We start from the raw sequence: 18,349 nt of genomic DNA, 5'->3' as shown, positions 1-18,349 counted from the left end.
GCCGAGGCTCCATTTTGCACATACCAAATTTCTATAAAGTATTCAAGTATTCCTTATCTGATGGAATGGCTTTTGCCTTGTGAGTTTCCCAAAGGCATTTGAGAGGTCACAGGAGGCTAGATTAGATAGACCCTTTGGGTCCAGTCCAAAAGGGCTGAAAATAATGTTCACCCTTTAACACATCTTACAGCTTTATTCAAGATAAAAAATGTGGCTAGCACACAAAATTCAGGTGCAGAGTACAACTTCTTCTTTTTAACCGTAGGGAAGTTGTGGATTAAACAAGAATTGCATCAAAGAATGCTATGTAGACACAGATCTACAGAAGGCATCTAACAAGTGTTTTCCCCAAAACAGCCCCCCACTCTCTGCAAAAGGGAAAAGTTACAAGACACTGGAAAAAAAGTTTTACACCAAGTCCTGAAATGTCATTCTATGCCCTCCCCCTTGCCCCAATGCTCTGGTTGTACTCACTCTTGTACTCTAATTTGTATTCCCCACGTGGCATTTTGCTTCTGCTTCCAGGGACCAAGAAAGCTGAGCTCCACTTACACCAGCCTCCTTGGAAGCGTAGAAGAGGCCAATATATAGTCGAGAAACAGGAACAGTAAGGATGCACATAACACACGGTTTTCTGTTGCAGCTGTGAAGTCAGTTTCTCCTCCTACACCTCTGCCTTCCCCGCCTCCCAAATTAAAGAGGCGATGCCACTCAGCAGATCTGTTGACATGGTGGCTTTAAAGCAACTGTTGTGTAATGAAAAACCACCATTGCAGGAAGAATTCCACCCCCAGATGAGCCAAACTCACCTTGCCTAGCTAGTTAAACAAAGACGAGAAAGTGTAAGGAACAGAACGTAGCACACAGATGCAGCCTGTTGTCGACTTCCCTGAAGTTGCGTACTGAAAAATTGGCCACTTGACAAAAAGCGTCAGCTGTCGCAAAGCAGAGAGAAAGAATCTGGAATGTCCTCTTTTAAAAGGTGTGTAAGGCTGCCTGGCAAATATAGGTCAGCAAAAGGAGAGAAGTTCTGTTTTAGGGGCATGCTGAATGATTTCGGTCTTTACAGGGCTGCTTGCTTCAGTCTTGTACGTACAGGGTGAGTGGGAAGGGGAATTTCAACCAGGTGCCTGAGGATTTCACTAGACGATAGTGAATTTTCTGCTTTGTTCTGGTGAGAGCAGAAAGTTGCCATTTAAGCACCAGGTTTCACTGTTTATCCAAATATTTGGCCATGACAAAAAAAGGTTTCAAAACTCCACACTCCTAGAAAATGACACCACCGCTGTGTCAAAATCAGAAGTCATCAAAGTGGAGTATTATTTTTTAGTTTCTGACCTGCTCGTAGCATCACAGATTTGGAAGATAACTGGACAGGTCATCTAGTTCAACCTCAGGCCAATGCAGGAGACTTTGTGCAATGGCAAGGAGTTGGACAAGAAGACCTCTGGAGTTCTCTTCCAACTGTATGATAATATCAACAGGTAAGCTATTATAACTCTTAAAGTAGCCTTTTAGCAACACATGGCAAAGAAGGTAGAGAGGCCTTTAGGGAAATCCCCAGTCCCCATGCAGAATTCTCCAGTTTTAACCAATCATCCCCACCCAAAGCCTCCTAAAAACAGTTGCCATGATGGTCAACCATGAGCAAATCATCCCTCTCTGGTCCTGTGAAATTCAAGCAGTGATTCTGCTGATCTAATCATTACTCAGCTAATGTTCCAGTACGTGGCTCCCAATACGTTTCCGAGCGCAATTCAAAGTGTTGGTGTTGACCTTTAAAACCCTAAATGGCCTTGGTCCAGTATACCTGAAGGAGCGTCTCCACCTCCATCATTCTGCCCGGACACTGAGGTCCAGCACCAAGGGCCTTCTGGCGGTTCCCTCGTTGTGAGAAGCCAAGTTGCAGGGAACCAGGCAGAGGGCCTTCTCGGTAGTGGCGCCCGCCCTGTGGAACGCTCTCCGGTCAGATGTCAAAGAGAAAAACAACTACCAGACTTTTAGAAGACATCTGAATGCAGCCCTGTTTAGGGAGGCTTTAAATGTTTAATAGATTACTGTATTTTATTTTTCTGTTGGAAGCCGCCCAGAGTGGCTGGGGAAACCCAGCCAGATGGGCGGGGTATAAATAATAAATTATTATTATTATTATTATTATTATTATTATTATTATTATTCCATTGCTAGTTTGGACGTCTTCATGACTAGGCAGTTTAAAGATAAGAAAAATTAGACAAAACCAACTGCAGGATTTCCAAATACCACACCTAAACAAGGAACATGAAAAGCATATAGAGATATTTTCCGTTGGTTGTTTCAGAGAGTTGTGGGAGAAGACCTGTAAGACGGCGAAGACCTGGAGAGATTTGATTTCCTTCTTCAGATCTGAAAAAGCCTAAAGACTGCTTGCAAAAATCAAGGATTGTTCCTTAGAAGCTGAGTATTTCAAGAGTTCTGAAAAACCACTCTGTGGAGGAAAGTCACCTTGCATTTCCTTGGCTCTTCCCTCCTGAGGAAATATTGTTTAAAAGCCTGCTTCCGCAGACTGATAAAACTGCTGAACAAGACACCAAATGGCACCTTTGCTATTTGGTAGTGAAGTGCAATTGAATTACACAGATTTAAAATAACAGATGTGGTCATAGCTATATATAAAAAAATCAACATATTTAACAGCACAAAACCAAGGAGTGCGGTGATTCATTATTTCCAGTTTTAAGAATATTGGCCAAGAATCGTCCTTACTTATGCATACCACTAAACAACATTTTAACCGTTAACTGGCATTTGGTCATCGTTTATATCATGGTTTTAAGAAGACAGAGAAAGAGAGGATTGTTCATGAACTACTCAAATTCCTCTACGTTAGGGTATGGGAAACTGTTATGTATAAACAGTTCTGTTACATTCCTTAAATCCCATCAGAAAATTGGCTCTTAGAAAATTCAGTTATCCAGCCAGAAGCTAAAAGTAATGGGTTAATTGAGCTGGTTTCAGCTCAGATGGACATGAGTGTTTTCTTTTAGAAAAGCTGCATGCCCAGCCCCAAAAGAAAATAATCGTGGATAGTTGGTGCAATTCCCCCATTACTGGCAAATTCTACCTTTACAGTAGACTCTTATGCACGCAACATTAAACCCTATTCCATTACACAGGGCTCGCTTCCATGTATACAACAAATAAAGGCTTGACGTATCTCGCTTTGCATGTCATGAGTCTATCTCCTATATTGGTTTCACCTTTTAAGTTGCATTACTGAAATAAACGAACTTTTTGACAATATTCTAATTTTTTGAGTTTCACCTGTATTTGACTTCACTTAGTAATGTTTTCTTTTGAAAGGTTTTAATTTTTTTGTTAACTTTGTGTTAAATATGTATTCTGTAGTTGACCCCCTTTGTAATGCTTTATTTTGAAATCTTTAAGATAATATTTTAGCTTCCTGTTAATTATGTTGCTTTGACTGTATATTTTATATTTGACTTTCTTCAGAAATGTTTGATTTTGGGTTGTTTTATTGATGTTTTAATGTGCTGTAAACTGCATTGAGATTTTTCTTAAAAATATAAAGCGGTATAGAAATGAAATTAATAATAATAATAATAATAATAATAATAATAAAAATAAGCAGGCTAACAAAGACATGCTTTCAACTTGGCAAATCCACCAAGACTGTTAGAACTAAGAAAAGCAATAATGGGGAATTTATAAATAACTTCCAAAGACAAAGGCCCCACGAGTTACAGTACCGCATAGCTCAGTACAAGTACAATGCTTGCTTTGCGAGCCAAAAGTCCCCATTTCAATCCATTGAATCTTCATGCTGATGACACACTTCCTTATCCTGGCTTTTGACACCTGAGATGTGTATTTTTAGGACACCCACCCCACCCCACCCCAGTGTTTTTTTTTGACTGCATGTTGCTCTTAACATTGTATTTTAATTGTCGTAACCTGTCCTGGGACCTTAGGGTGAAGGGTGAGTCATAAATTGGAAATTAAAGGTAAAGGTAAAGGAGACCCCTGACCATTACGTCCAGTCATGACCGACTCTGGGGTTGCGGCGCTCATCTCGCATTATTGGCCGAGGGAGCCGGCGTATAGCTTCCAGGTCATGTGGCCAGCATGACTAAGCCGCTTCTGGCAAACCAGAGCAGCACATGGAAACGCTGTTTACCTTCCCGCTGTAGCGGTTCCTATTTATCTACTTGCATTTTGACATGCTTTCGAACTGCTAGGTTGGCAGGAGCTGGGACCAAGCAACGGGAGCTCACCCCGTCACAGGGATTTGAACCGCCGACCTTCTGATCAGCAAGCCCTAGGCTCAGTGGTTTAACCACAGCGCCACCTGGGTCCCTCCAAAATTGGAAATTATGACAGTATTAATAATATACAGACAAGTGGTCTGACTTGGTAAAAGGCAGTGTCTTATGTTCCTATGAAAGTGATGTAGATTTGTGAAAAAGGTCTCAAGACTGAAGCTACTCAGGAAGCAGGCAGAGAGTGCTAAGCTACGTCCTCATCTTGTGAAAGGGGCTCAGTGGAATTATTTCTCTTTCAGAGGGCCTCGGGGCAACAGAGGGTTTTGGAAGATATTGGGGGGGTTTCATAATCACAGGGAACTGGAGCCCGTTAAAAGCCACAGCTGTTGTTAGCTGCACGGAGGGTCTACGTTGACAAAAGATAAAGTCATCTCAGAGGTCCATCTGGTTTGACCTTCCCCAACACCGCTGAAATTCAGACAGAACCAACCTCTTAAAGGGCCTTGAGAACACAGACCTATATAGCAGTGTTTTCTAGCTGCACAAGCCCATAGGCGTAATTCAAGACAAACTAAAAAGTGTCCATTACAATGGCTGGGAGGTTGATGATAACGTGAATATAGAGCCCGTAAAAATTATCTAGTACAACACTGCTGGGTGGATTTAACAAGCCGGCAGTTAAAGGATTTCCTAGAATGTATCCCCTAGTTCCACAGAGTTTGCTTACAGTTCGTTTGGACAAATGATATTCAGCCGCAGGGGATTGCTCCCATTTCTTTCCCAGTCCTAAAAGCAGGGATGGGGGCAAAGAGAATGGCACATTCCAGATCAGGGTTGGTTATCCACTATTGCTCTGTTATGAGGTTGGGAGGGAAAACTCAGGCCCACACACTGTGCCCCTTTCCAAAACATCTGATCCTGCATGTGTGGGGTAGAACGTATAAGAGAATGAATATCTTATTCTATAGTTTTATAGGGTTATGTTTTTATGATATAGTTTTATGATGCAACTGTACATAGCAATTTTAATAAAGAAATAAGAGTAAGCTTGCCAAACCACTTCCTTTGTCTAGTTCAGGCATTGCCAAACTTGGCCCTCCAGCTGTTTTGGGACTACAATTCCCATCATCCCTGACCACTAGTCCTGTTAGCTAGGGAAGATGGGAGTTGTAGTCCCAAAACAGCTGGAGGGCCAAGTTTGGCCATGCCTGGTCTGGGTGATAGCTTTGCCTGACTAGTTAAGTACCGCAATTTACAAATCCAAAGAGGCTGCTATAGAAACAAATAGGTTGGCATCCCCTCTCACCACCACTTGGCTGGTAGTTAGAACGGCAAAAGCCAGAGTTGGTGGGTGAGCTGAAAAGCTGAATGCTAGAAGAGGCAAAGACAGAAACTTGTTTGCTCTGTGCTGGAAACCTAATGAAGGAGTAAGATCTGCTGGAGGAAGATCTGCTGTTTGCCTCTCCGTCCTATATGCACAGGTTGTATATACAGTATGTGTAAATGAAACCATATACCTTAAAGACACCACAGTCTTCGCAGACCTTCATTTCAAGGAAACCATAAGAACCGAACTGGACCCTGCGATAATCACCTGAGGCCCTTCTTCACGTGCCTCCTCCACAAGAGGTGCAGAGGGTGGAAACATGAGAACGGGCTTTTTCTGCGGTGGCTCCCCGCTTGTGGGAGGCCCTCCCCAGGGAGGCTTGCCTGGCCCCTTCATTGCATATCTTTAGACACCAGGCAAAAGTATTCCTCTTCTCCCAGGCCTTTGGCTAATTTAACAATCTGCCGCCTTTAAAATTGCCGGTGTGTGTGTGTGTGTGTGTTTTATTACAAAGGTATGTCTTTTTGTGTTTTTACATTGCAAACTGCCCTGTGATCCTCGGATGAAGGGCAGTATAGAAATTTAATAATGATGATTTTTAAAACCCAAACACTGCCCCAAATTAACATCTCGCACTGGTACATAAGACAGAGAAAACAGTAGACATTCAATTAAAGACAGGATTATTATTATTTTTAGATTTCCTGTCCGTTTGGTCTGGAAAGTTTCATCAAGTTCCTGAAAACGACGACGAATGAAATAGCAAATTTACCATATAACGCTTCCCGCTCCTTTCCAGGTGTCATGGTGGGAGCTTTCTCTGTAGAGCCAGGCTCTTTAGAAGAGGTCACATTCACTAGGAGAGAGCACAAAGAAATAAAAACCATTAGGACATGGCTGCATGGGGCGCCTGAAGTTTAATGAGACTCTGCAACAGTCCGAGTCTGTCCTTTTCACCTCTTCCAGGAAAGATGGGATTGGAAATGCAAACGTAACAGAACACAGATCTGTGATGATGGAAGGAAAGATGGTGGAGAAGTGGAGCACACACGGAACCACACAGCCACAGTGTGGTTCATGTCCTTTAGAGCGCAGCATTTACAGTGGAGGGTGTGGGTGCATTGAGAAGATGGTCAATAAGGTCTAAAAGAGACACAGTACTGCTGCATTCAAGATGCACGGACCTTAAACAGCTCAGGACCCCAATACCTCTAGAAGTGCCTCTTTCCATATGAACCTACCTGGACCCCGAGATCATCTTCTGAGGCCCTCCCTCATGTGCCTCCTCCTCGATAGGTGCAGAGGGTGGCAACACAAGAACAGGGCCTTCTCTGCAGTGGCTCCCCGTCTGTGGAATGCTCTCCCCAGGGAAGGTCGCCTGGCGCCTTCTTTACACAACTTTAGGCGTCAGGCAGAAGCGTTCCTTTTTAACCAGGCCTTTGGTTGATCTGTTTGACATCCTATACCCTTTTAAAACGTGGCTCTTTTCTGGAGGGGTGTTATTGGGTGGTTGTTTTCATTCTGATTATATATGTTGTGATCTTTTCTGTGAACTGCCCCGAGACCTCCAGGTATAGGGCGGTATATAAACTCAATAATAATAAATGCTGCACCCCCAGTGAATCATCCTGTGGACACACCAACGCATCATCTAGCTCATTAAATTCATGTTGAAGAGACAATAAAGCAGGGTTTCCTAGACCACCATTGGTAAAGGTAAAGGGGCCCCTGACCATCAGGTCCAGTCGTGTCCGACTCTGGGGTTGCGGCGCTCATCTAGCTCTATAGGCTGAGGGAGCCGGCGTTTGTCCGCAGACAGCTTCTGGGTCATGTGGCCAGCATGACAAAGCTGCTTCTGGCGAACTGGAGCAGCGCACGGAAACGCCGTTTACCTTCCCGCCGGAGCGGGAAGCTATTTATCTACTTGCACTTTTGATGTGCTTTCGAACTGCTAGGTGAGCAGGAGCTGGGACCGAGCAATGGGAGCTCACCCCGTTGCAGGGATTCGAACCGCCGACCTTCTGATCAGCAAGCCCTAGACTCTGTGGTTTAACCCACAGCGCCACCTGGGTCCACCACTGAGCCCAACCCAAATGCCTTGTAAATTTCTATCCCACCCCAGACACTTTTCCAACCTCAGGTCTTCATTCACAGTCCCATCAATCACAGGTGGTCACTACCAACCACTGCTGTAAAGGATGCAAGAACCCAATTCTGCGTCACGTGGATGAACCAGTCATAGGACAGACCAACCAGAAGGCAGGTGCGAATATGAAGATGCACGAAGAGCAGGTAATTCCTCAAAGAATATTTTCCTTATTTTATATTTCGTGTCTTGACTCACTTGCTTGATTCGTTTGGAACCAGGCATCATTTTTTGTTTGATGCATTTGGAACTGGGATGTTTCTCATGCATTTCTTTTTCCTCTTGGTTTTAATGAATCTACGTAAGGTTTTCTATTTGTCTGTTTGTTTGTTTGTTTGGATGTAAGTTGCTTTGGGTTGCCCTGGGCAAGATAAAGCAACTAACAAATTAAACAAACAATCTACCAAGCAACTCCAACCCAGTGTTGCTAGAATTTACACACAACATTTTTCAACCTGTGGAGTATTTTTATTTCAATACTACATTGAGAACAGAAGTGCCATTTCTTGAACTTGACTGACAGGTGCCCACTAGAAAGAGACACAAAAAAGAGGGAAATGTGGCTGCAAGCAAAAGGTGATTAACATTACAGTGAACCCTCAAACTACGTACCGCTCTGGATATGTAATCTTCGGGTTGCGAAAGCGGCAAACCCAGAAGCGTATTCTTCCAGGTTTCGCCGCTCAAACATGTGCAGAAGCGCTCTATTGTGCCGCGTGGTTACGGATTTTTCGGGGTGCGCATGGACTCTCAAAACTAATTAAATTCATAACCAGAGGGTCCACTGTAATTAGCATTTTTCCTCGGGGTAGGCAAGTTTGGTTCTGCCAAAACTGGCAGAAGAGTGTCTCTTTGCCAGTGTGGTGCTGTGGTTAGTGTCAGACTAGGACTTGGGAGGCCTAGCTTTGAATCCCCACTTGGCCATGAAGCTTGCTGGGTGACCTCGGGCCAGTCACTGCCTCTCAGCCTATCCTACCTCACAGGGTTGTTGTTTGGGATTAAATGAGCAGAGGGAGAACCATGTATGTCCCCTTAAGATCCTTGGAGAAAAAGGTGGGATATAAATGCAAGAAAACAACAAGCCTTAAGGGGAACCTACAAAGTTCCAGAGTTTCGGCCTGCAGTTCCACATGCCCCCTAGCAGGAGCAGGCAGCTTTCAGTGATACCAAAGTCCAATTGCAGTTCAGTCTATATAGCAGAGACAGCTCCTCCAAGATGTGTCTGAAATAGTTTGTTCTTTTAATCTTCCCCCAGAACAAACAAGCCCTTTCTTTCCTAATAAACACTGAACTCTCTCATGCCTCTCACAAAGGAGGTCGCTTGAGCCAGAACTTTGATATGGCAGTTTACTACTCTCAGTCTAACAAGGGTGCAGGCTTGAGATAAGGAGGGTTTAATGGAGAGCGCAGACCATCCCTTTTCAATGCTAGTTGTCTCCTTCAGGGATTAGGAATCTTTGGCCCTCCAGATGTTGCCAGAATGCATTGCCCAACACCCCTGACTACAGGCTATGCCAGACATCCCCAAACCTTGTCCATCCAGATGTTTTGGACCATCTTCCCAACCACTGGTCCTGTTAGCTAGGGATCATGGGAGTTGTAGGCCAAAACATCTGGAGGGCCGCAGTTTGGGGATGTTTGGGCTATGCTGTCTGAGAATGATACGAGTTGGAGTCCACCAACATCTGGAGGGCCACAGGCTCCTCATCCCAGCTTCAGGTTCTATCGGCTGGTCCTATCACTGTGACATTTTTCAAAACTGCTTCTTAGCATACGAATATTCTGCACCACTTCCCACAACCTTGAAGTTCTGCCCTAGGGAAGCTGAAAACTCTGTGGTCAGACTAAATGCGTAAAGTTTGTAAATATATGTTATGCTCAACGAGGGGAACAAGTAGAGGGAAGGACAAGGAATACAAGAGATAAAAGGCTGGGAAAGGCAGCTGTAGAAGGCAGGCATACAAAGGACTTGTGGTAATTTGTCAGCCGGTCCTAGGAAGCTCTAAGCAAGTCAGAAGGGAAACTAACCAAGGCAAATATCATTTTGAATACTTAAATGGCTGCTCATTTTGTAAAATATGAATCAGGAGCACTAATTGCAGAGAAGCAGATGTGGGTGGCAGGAGTCAGAACTAAGTCAATTTTAGCACTGCTTTCACTTCAAGGAAAAAATACATGAAAAAACTTGTTATACAGAAATATGGATTAGCAAGCAGCTTGAGAGCAAAAGCCAACAGAATCCTAGTCTGTTTGTGGAGTGTTCCATTACGATTAAAATATTTTACAATCGGGTTCACCTCCACAATACAATACAGATAATATTTGTTTAGCTGAAGCCATTGTACGGATATGCTTAAGCATCCTGCCAGAATTGTCCCATTCTGAATTATCAGAAAGTTTAAGTGGGATAGTAAGCTTCTTCAACTGACTGATGCTGGTGGTAACTGAAATCCTAAGAGCACCAAATTGGGGAAGACTGGGCTTGTGGTTCCCACATTTCTCCCAAAGAATCTTCCCAACGAATAATAAGGATGCAAAAGCAGGACACTCTCTTTCAGAAGGACAGATAGACTGAGTTTGAAAGCACTTCCTCTGAAGGCTAGAACCAGTGCATTCCAACAAGTCAGAAAGGAAATGTGCCCTCATTCAACCCAGGTCTTCGGCTTGATTAAACAGCATGCTCTACTACTTGGAGCATTTCCCCCAGGGGCACAGCTGGAGCTTTCAGCTTGCAGTAAGCAGATTCCCCTAGCTATAGGGAACAAGAGATGCCCAGTGATTTCAAATCACACCTCCATTTCAGAATGTAGAAGCAACCCTACTGGAACAGGCACTTCTGTTTTACGGCTAATAATGACCGATATGGACTTGTCCTCCATGAACGAGCCAATCCTCTAATTCAAGCCATGGAAGTCGGCAGACATTTCCACATCTCACGACAGTGAATTCTATAAATTAACTGCACGTCGTGTGTATGAGTGACTTCCGTTCGCGTGTCCTGAACTTCCTGCCAATTAATTCCACTGCACAACCCCAAGTTATGGGATAGAGACATCTCTACCACACCACCCATTTTTCTAAGCTAAAAAGTCCCATGTTTTGTAACCTTCCTTCATAGAGTCGTCGCTCCAGCCCCCTAATAAATTTGGATGTGCTTTCCTGCACCTTTTCCATCTCTACAAGATCTTTTTTATAGGTGGGACAAGAACTGTACACAATACTCAGTACTGTAGGCTTGTGCCCTAGCAAGGAACATGCGCAAGCGGCACCCTCTCTGCGACGTGCCATATCACACATTTTGCTGGCACAATTGCCTCTCTGCTCTTCTATAATCCTCCTATAAAGCTGGGTTCAAGTCTAGAAGAGGAAAATTATGGGCAGCAAAGGTGTCTGGAAGTTTACTATCCTTTAAATCTGCTGCATCTGACTTTCGGCAGCAAGGTGTGCAAAGGGGCACGTCCGAGAGGTTCCTCTGTGTGCGTGCAAAGGATGTGCAGCTGCATGGAGTGTCACCAACTTGGACATGCACACAACACGTGAAGTCACCTTATGTGGAGGCAAACTAGCCTAGCACTCTCAGGTGACAGGCAATGGCTCTCCAATGAGGTCTTTGGCAGCCCCGCTAGCAAAATTCTTTTAATGGGAGAGCCTTGAAGGGCAGGCAAGGCATGTGCGCTGCTGCAGAACTATGACACCCTTCCCGGCTACGCACTACAATTGAAAATGAAGAACAAGGATGCACATAGGGAGGAGCAGCAGAGTGCAAGTTCAAGCTCTCTCCAGCAACTTGATTTCAAGTTGATTTCTCTAACTCACATACGCGATACGCTTCAGGCTCGCCTTGTTCAAAAGAACCGCAAAACACAGGGCACACATGGATTGAACTGAATGCCCAATCCTTGCCTTATTTCAGCAGCTGGCCTTGTAAGGGACAGCAAGGGAGAAAATGGGCTTCCTGGCAGCACAGAGAAAGAGGTGGTTGCTAATATGGAAAGAAACAAACAGGAGAGGATAAGTCCAACCACAGAGTTCAAAATGGTTCACATCCAGTATTCCTGCTGGGGGAGCTCAGGCAAACCCTTTGACAACAAGCTGGATTGGGTGACCCTTGTAGCAGATTTTGGGGGTGCGTGCTAAGCTGCAGAGTGGGGAGGAAAGTGAAGCTTCATTTCTGCATGCAGAGGTCTGTTCCACTCAGACTATGCACAGCCCTGGATACAACCCAACAGTGAGTCATGTACAGTGGTACCTCGCAAGATGAATGGCTCGCGCAACGAAAAACTCGCAAGACGAAAGCGTTTCGCAATGTTTTTGTGACTCACAAGACGAAGTTTTCTATGGCTGCTGCGCTTCACAAGACGAAGTTTCTCGGCAGTTTTTTTTTTGCCGCGGCAAACCGCGCTTCGGAAGACAAAATTATTGCAAGACGAAGCGACTTTGCGGAATGAATTACTTTCGTCTTGCGAGGCACCACTGTACATGCTTTTATAGTTTCCCTGGTGGAAGCATTAAACCATTTCAAAGCCCTTACTGGTTCCCTTGGACCCAGTAGCAGGAGATGCTCAATGACTAATATTTCAACTGGCCGGCTTTTATACATCCAACTGGGAGGAGGTGGTCATCTTCCTTTGCCTCAGACAGCAGGATGTCTTTGGCTGGCTCAGATGACAAGACTGCAGGTACCTGTTCAAACCGCATACCACCCAGGAAGTTTCATGGCTAAGCAATTCTTACCCAGCAGCTAATTATACCTTATGCACAAATACTCATTTGAGTCAATGATGACAACAGGAAAGCAAAAAGCAGCTGGTGCGATGAAACTCTAAAGGCCCATGGGTGTAGTTAGGCCTAGAAGAGGGACTAATGTGACCCACAAAGGCATTTCTGCCAAGACACACACACCTGTCCCCCTACATTTTATGTGGCATTAGGTATGGGGCAGGCAAGGTGTGACCGCCATCACTTTGGCGTACATTTGCAAGCAGTTTGTGCTTTGCTGAAACTACTAGCAAAGAGGAGGCAAGTCCTGTTCAGGTTGTCATCCAACTTCAAAATGATGCCATGCAAGGGGGGGGGGCTTTTAACTTCAGGAGAAACTTGAAGTGGGGAAATAGCAGGCAGGGGTAAGCACCAGTCCAATGCTTCTTTTTCCAGAGGTGGCTTTTTAAAGAGAATGGTACTATGTGACCTACTACACACACATGTAATATACAATACCTAAAGTGCAATGGCTTTGGTCAACCTCTGTGACACGACCGCTGTGAGCATACAAGGGGCTAGCCTCTTTACCCAGGTGCTCCCTTCATCTCTCCACTAGTCACCTGTTTTAACTGCTGTGCTATTTTAATGGGTTTTTTTATTGTGTACTTTAATTACGGCTTTAATTATTTTAAATGTTTATGTAACTGGTTTTGTATCGTTTATGTAACTGGTTTTGTGAACCGCTGGGAAGCCTACTTTGGCGTTAACTGTAAAGTATTTGTGCGTATCTATATCTCTGTGTATCAGAATGTACACCTCCCCAAGTTTACTGGAAAAAGGGCAGAATATTCTCAAGTCAAACCACGGAAACAGTCTGATGAAAAGAGATAAAGGAGGAGAGAGGAAAGCCATATCTGTTAGAGTCACTGGCACTTATGCCAGTTTGAACAAGGATCAGCCCCTTTTCTACAACATACCATCTGAATTCAACCGCTTCTCCCCACTTTTTGATCCAAAAGTGCAACTGATTTGGAATTAGGACTGACTCCAGCTTCCCCCAGCAAGGGAGAAGAAATATAGTTTTGCAGATCAAGAAACAGTGAAAGCCGGTATGTCTACTCAGAAAGACTTTGCATTGAATTTAATGGGACTTACTCCCAGGTAAGTGGGGTCAAGCTTTCAACCTTAAAAAGGTAAAGGGACCCCTGACCATTAGGTCCAGTCGTGACCGACTCTGGGGTTGCGCGCTCATCTCGCATTATTGGCCGAGGGAGCCGGCGTATAGCTTCTAGGTCATGTGGCCAGCATGACAAAGCCGCTTCTGGCAAACCAGAGCAGCACATGGAAACGCCGTTTACCTTCCCGCTGTAGCGGTTCCTATTTATCTACTTGCATTTTGACGTGCTTTCAAACTGCTAGGTTGACAGGATCAGGGACCAAACAACAGGAGCTCATCCCGTCACAGGGATTCGAACCGCCGACCTTCTGATCAGCAAGCACTAGGCTCTGTGGTTTAACCCACAGCGCCACCTGGGTCAAGTATGAGAGAATACATATGTATACGGTGTAACAGTTTAGCGATTAATGCAGACCTAAAATCTGAACCTTACTACTCCATCCTTTCAATTATTTGCCTCGAAGTAAATGCAACAGACTGCTTTTAGTTCCTGCTAATTTGGACTCTTCCTTGCATGGGACCAACAGGTATTTAAGAGCAGCACTGAAAACAAAGGAATGCTGTTAAACTAGAGGGCCTTTATCTGAGCAAGCTTTTGTGAAAAGTCCTTTTTCACTGTCTGTGTCACAAGAGACACAGTGCATCATGAAGCCTGGCATCTACCAGTCTTCACCGGCAAGTCTGAGTTTAAGAACAAAACTCAGCAGTGGTGCTGTTGATGAATCACATCCTGTTCACTCACCCAGTTTTAGACTGTGCCTGATTATTCCTCAGGACAACATATGTCTGGCCAACTTATTTATACTATATTGCCAGAAACAACAAAATCCCATTGATTTAAAAATAAGTGACTGACCCGTGTCAATATTAACTGAACTGTGTCAATAATAATGGCTGGCCTGTGTCTTTGTGGCAGTAGCTCAGTGTTTCCCAAACTTGGGTTTCTAGCTGTTTTTGGACTACAACTCCCATCATCTCTAGCTACCAGGACCAGTGGGAGTTGTAGTCCAAAAACAGGTGGAGACCCAAGTTTGGAAGACTCTGTGGTAACTATTCAAAAACAATTCTCTGTTTGTATTGGCAATGCGATAATGCAATCCTTGCTGTAAGGATGGCATTCAAGTTATTTGCTAGAAAATCTGAGTAACCTTCTCACACAAGCATTTTGCAAGATGGTAACTGGGGAAGAGAAGAAAATATAGTACATGCACTGGGATTAGTTTTTAGTTCCTATTCAATGAAGCATTACTTTAAAAAAAAAAAAGGATATCAAGGCCCAGATGGAAAAGAAAACACTGAAATGGGCAGATTTGTGGCTCACAACACACAGGCTCCCTCCTAGGTCAGACCAACGGTTAATCTAGCGACTCAGGATTTCCCAAACTTGGGTCTGCAGATGTTGTTGGACTACAATTCCCATCACCCCTAGCTAGCAGGACCAGTGGTCAGGGATGGTGGGAATCGTAGTCCAAAATCAGCTGGAAACCCAAGTTGGGGAAATCCTGATCTAGCCCAATATTTCTGTTTCCAACATGGACTAGCTAGCCACACACCCCTGGGGAAATCACAGGCAATGTACAAAAATTATGACTCTTGCCTGTTTCTCCCTGGCATGTGGCATTCAAAAGTACACTGCTCCTTTATTCTGTATATGGATATTTTGGAGAGAGTCCTGCACACCTGGAGGCCTAGAAATAAGGCACAGCCTTGTTGCTTAAAGTGTTGAAACCGTTTAGGCTTCCATTCTAAACGCACTTACCTCGAAATAAAACCCCACTGAAATCAACTGGCCTTGTAAAGTCCAAGCAAACATGCTTTAGACTGGGTTGTAAATGTCACATGCTAAACAAGAGTCACTCCGCTGTCTCTTTGCTTTTCCCAGAGTGCCCTCTGCCTTCCCAGACCAGAATAAAAACCTGGGATGGACTACCAGGCAAGGCTTGGTGTATTCAAGAATACTATACCATCTCTAGGAGTATCCGCTGGGGGAAGGAGAGGAAGGGGTGGAAAGGATCAGGCCACTTAGAACTGGAAAGGAACATGCCCTCCGGTCACGCTGACTTGCAACTCTGTTTGGTTTGGAAAGAGATGCTCCTCTTCGCTCTGCTTTCCCTTCCTCCACTGATTTCACTTGCGATAACGACCCAGGTGAAAATACAACCCTACTATCCTATCAGCAACCTTCCACCCCCCCCCCCAAACCAGGCGCCTGAGATGTTTGGATAGCAGGAAAGTTCCTGTTTTCAGAGCAAACCCCCAGAAAAAACATGCCGCGTTTCATCCAAAGCCTACAGTTTTCTGGAAGAGAGCAAGGGCAGAGTTGTGCAAATGATTTGGAAGCAAATGGAGGAGGCCACCAGCAGCAAGCGAGGAGCGACGGCGGCGAGGCTGCTTCCCCGAAATGCATGGCAGCTTCCGACGGCAAAGCATTTCAAAAGACACTCCAAAGTTGAATGCAAAGTAAGGAGACTCAGCAAGAATTAAACCTCTTCCTTTGAAAACCACGTTCAGACAAGGCCAGTCCCCTGGGTCTTCCTCTAAAGCATGTTTGGTGGCTCGGCTGATATCCTAGCCATTTATTTAGAAAACCACCCTGGGGTGGGAGGAAAATAAAATAAAATAAAACATCAACTGAGGCTCTCTTTTTTTTCCATAATAAAAACGGCGCCTCCTCCAAACATTGGGCTGCGCAACTAGGCTAAGTAATCTTATTCCCCCCCCCCTTGTCTCTTCCCCACGACCGGCTTGACCCCTGGAATATCAAGACGCAGCAGAAGGTTACACGTGTGGAAACCTCGACGCCCTCGCCATACAACGAAGCCCACCTCTCCCCGCTGCTGAAATGAGCCCCCCTCTTTCAACAACTGCATGCATGCCAGGTCGCCCCGCGCCCCAACTTAGCCGCCCCCCACCCCTTACCTTCGCCGGCACAGGCGCCTCCAGTCGCCGCCGCTTCCTCGCTCCATGGCTCAGCTCCATCAGGAGCCTTGGCCCCGCCCTCCGCCGGGCCCCGATTCCCTCATTGGCTCGCCGTGCAGCCGAGAGGCGGGGCGGGGAGAGAAGGCAACTCCCGGCGCACCCGCGGCGCGCAGAGCTAGGAAAGGGTAGAGTAGTCCGCGCCAGCGCGGCGCCTGCACTCTTTTCGGCGCCTGCTCAGGTGCTTCGAAAAGCCGAGACAATTCTAATCTGAATTGCTATTTTAACTTTTGCACGGTTTAAACAAGAGTTGTACATTTTCCTTTTTCCTTTTTGTAAACCGCTTTGAGGTTTTGTTTGCTTTTTACAATCCAGCGGTGTATAAATTTTATTAAATACATAAACAAGATATATAAATGTCAGAGTGCTTTCCTGCCACCCAGGATGTTCTACAGATACTCAGTACCTCCTCGCCCACTCCTACTGAGCATGCCCATTATTTTTCTACAGTCCCCCCCACTGCCCCATTTTCACAACATCTTGTGCAGGGGTAGGCAACCTAAGGCCCGGGGGCCGAATCCGGCCCAATCGCCTTCTAAATGCGACCCGCGGACGGTCCGGGAATCAGCATGTTTTTACATGAGTAGAATGTGTCCTTTTATTTAAAATACATCTCTGGGTTATTTGTGGGGCATAGGAAATTCGTTCACACACACCCCAAAATAATCCTGCCCACCACATGGTCTGAGGCCCACGGCTGAAAAAGGTTGCTGACCCCTGATTTTGTGCATATATGCTGGCATGCGGATGTTGCAATAGCTGCTACTTATTACCATACAGTACTCCCAGATTGATGGGCACTGATCAAAGAGACTCAGGAGGTTTGTCTGCCTTTTTTTCTGTCTCTCTTTGCAATTTTCTACCTTTCCCCCTCCAATGCTGAGCATACAATGAATGTTGTGACTCTCGCCAAACTGGGAGGGCTAGCCAATGCGGCAGAAGACAGAATCAGAATTCAAAATGACCTTAACAGATTGGAGAACTGGGCCCAAGCTAGCAAAATGAATTTCATTAGGGACAAATGTAAGGTGCTGCACTTAGGCAGGAAGAACCAGATGCACAAAGACAAGATAGGGGACACCTATCTTATACTAGCAGTACATGTGAAAAGGATCTCGGGGTCAAGCTGAACATGAGTCAACAGTGTGACGCAGCAGATAAAAAAGCTAATGCTATTCCAGGCTGCATCAACAAAAGTATAGTGTCCAGATCAAGGGGAGTAACAGTACCACACCCGGGATACTGTGTCCAGTGCTGGGCACCACAATTTAAGAAGGATGTTGACAAGCTGGAACATGTGCAGAGGAGGAAGACGAAGATGATCAAGGGTATGGAAACTAAGCCTTATGAGGAGCGCTTGAAGGAGCTGGGCATGTTTAGCCTGGAAAGGAAGAGACACGAGATATGATAGCCATCTTCAAATACCTCAAGGGCTGTTACACGGAAGAGGGAACAAGCTTGTTTTCTTCTGCTCTGGAGACTAGGACCCTAAGCAATGGCTTCAAGTTGCAAGAAAGAAGATTCCAACTAAACATCAGGAAAATCTTTCTGACAGTAAGAGCTGCTTGACAGTGGAGCAGTCTCCCCGGAGGTGGACTCTCCTTCCTTGGAGGTTTTAAACAGAGGTTTTTAAAACCATCTGTCATGGATGCTTTAGCTGAGATTCCTGCATTGCAGGGGGTTGGACTAGATGACCCCTGGGGTACCTTCCAACTATGATTTTATTATTCCTTTTGCCAGCCCTAAAGGGAGGACACAAT

The 18,349-nt window shown here is 45.1% G+C and overlaps 1 protein-coding gene across 4 annotated transcripts in view; it reads right to left on the bottom strand.

The window, feature by feature from the left end:
• SLC11A2 (solute carrier family 11 member 2) overlaps window positions 1-16,661 on the bottom strand; it is a 62,575-nt gene extending 45,914 nt beyond the window's left edge. For 2 of the 4 annotated variants that reach the window (XM_035103106.3, XM_088661246.1), the window contains exon 1: window positions 475-819. In XM_035103106.3, the coding sequence (XP_034958997.1) occupies window positions 475-508 (34 nt within the window). In that variant the 5' untranslated portion in view covers window positions 509-819. Of the gene's footprint in view, window positions 1-474; window positions 820-6,361; window positions 6,446-15,372; window positions 15,480-16,532 lie in introns of those variants that run through there. The other 2 variants (XM_035103090.3, XM_035103098.3) reach the window with 2 other exon arrangements.
• Between the last annotated feature and the right edge of the window lie 1,688 nt (window positions 16,662-18,349).

This window comes from Zootoca vivipara, chromosome 2 (assembly GCF_965207765.1).
Source record: "Zootoca vivipara chromosome 2, rZooViv2.hap1.1, whole genome shotgun sequence".
NCBI classification, from domain to species: Eukaryota; Metazoa; Chordata; class Lepidosauria; order Squamata; family Lacertidae; genus Zootoca; species Zootoca vivipara.
The sequence above is the reverse complement of the archived record's forward strand: the minus strand, read 5'-3'. Positions and strand labels throughout refer to the sequence as shown.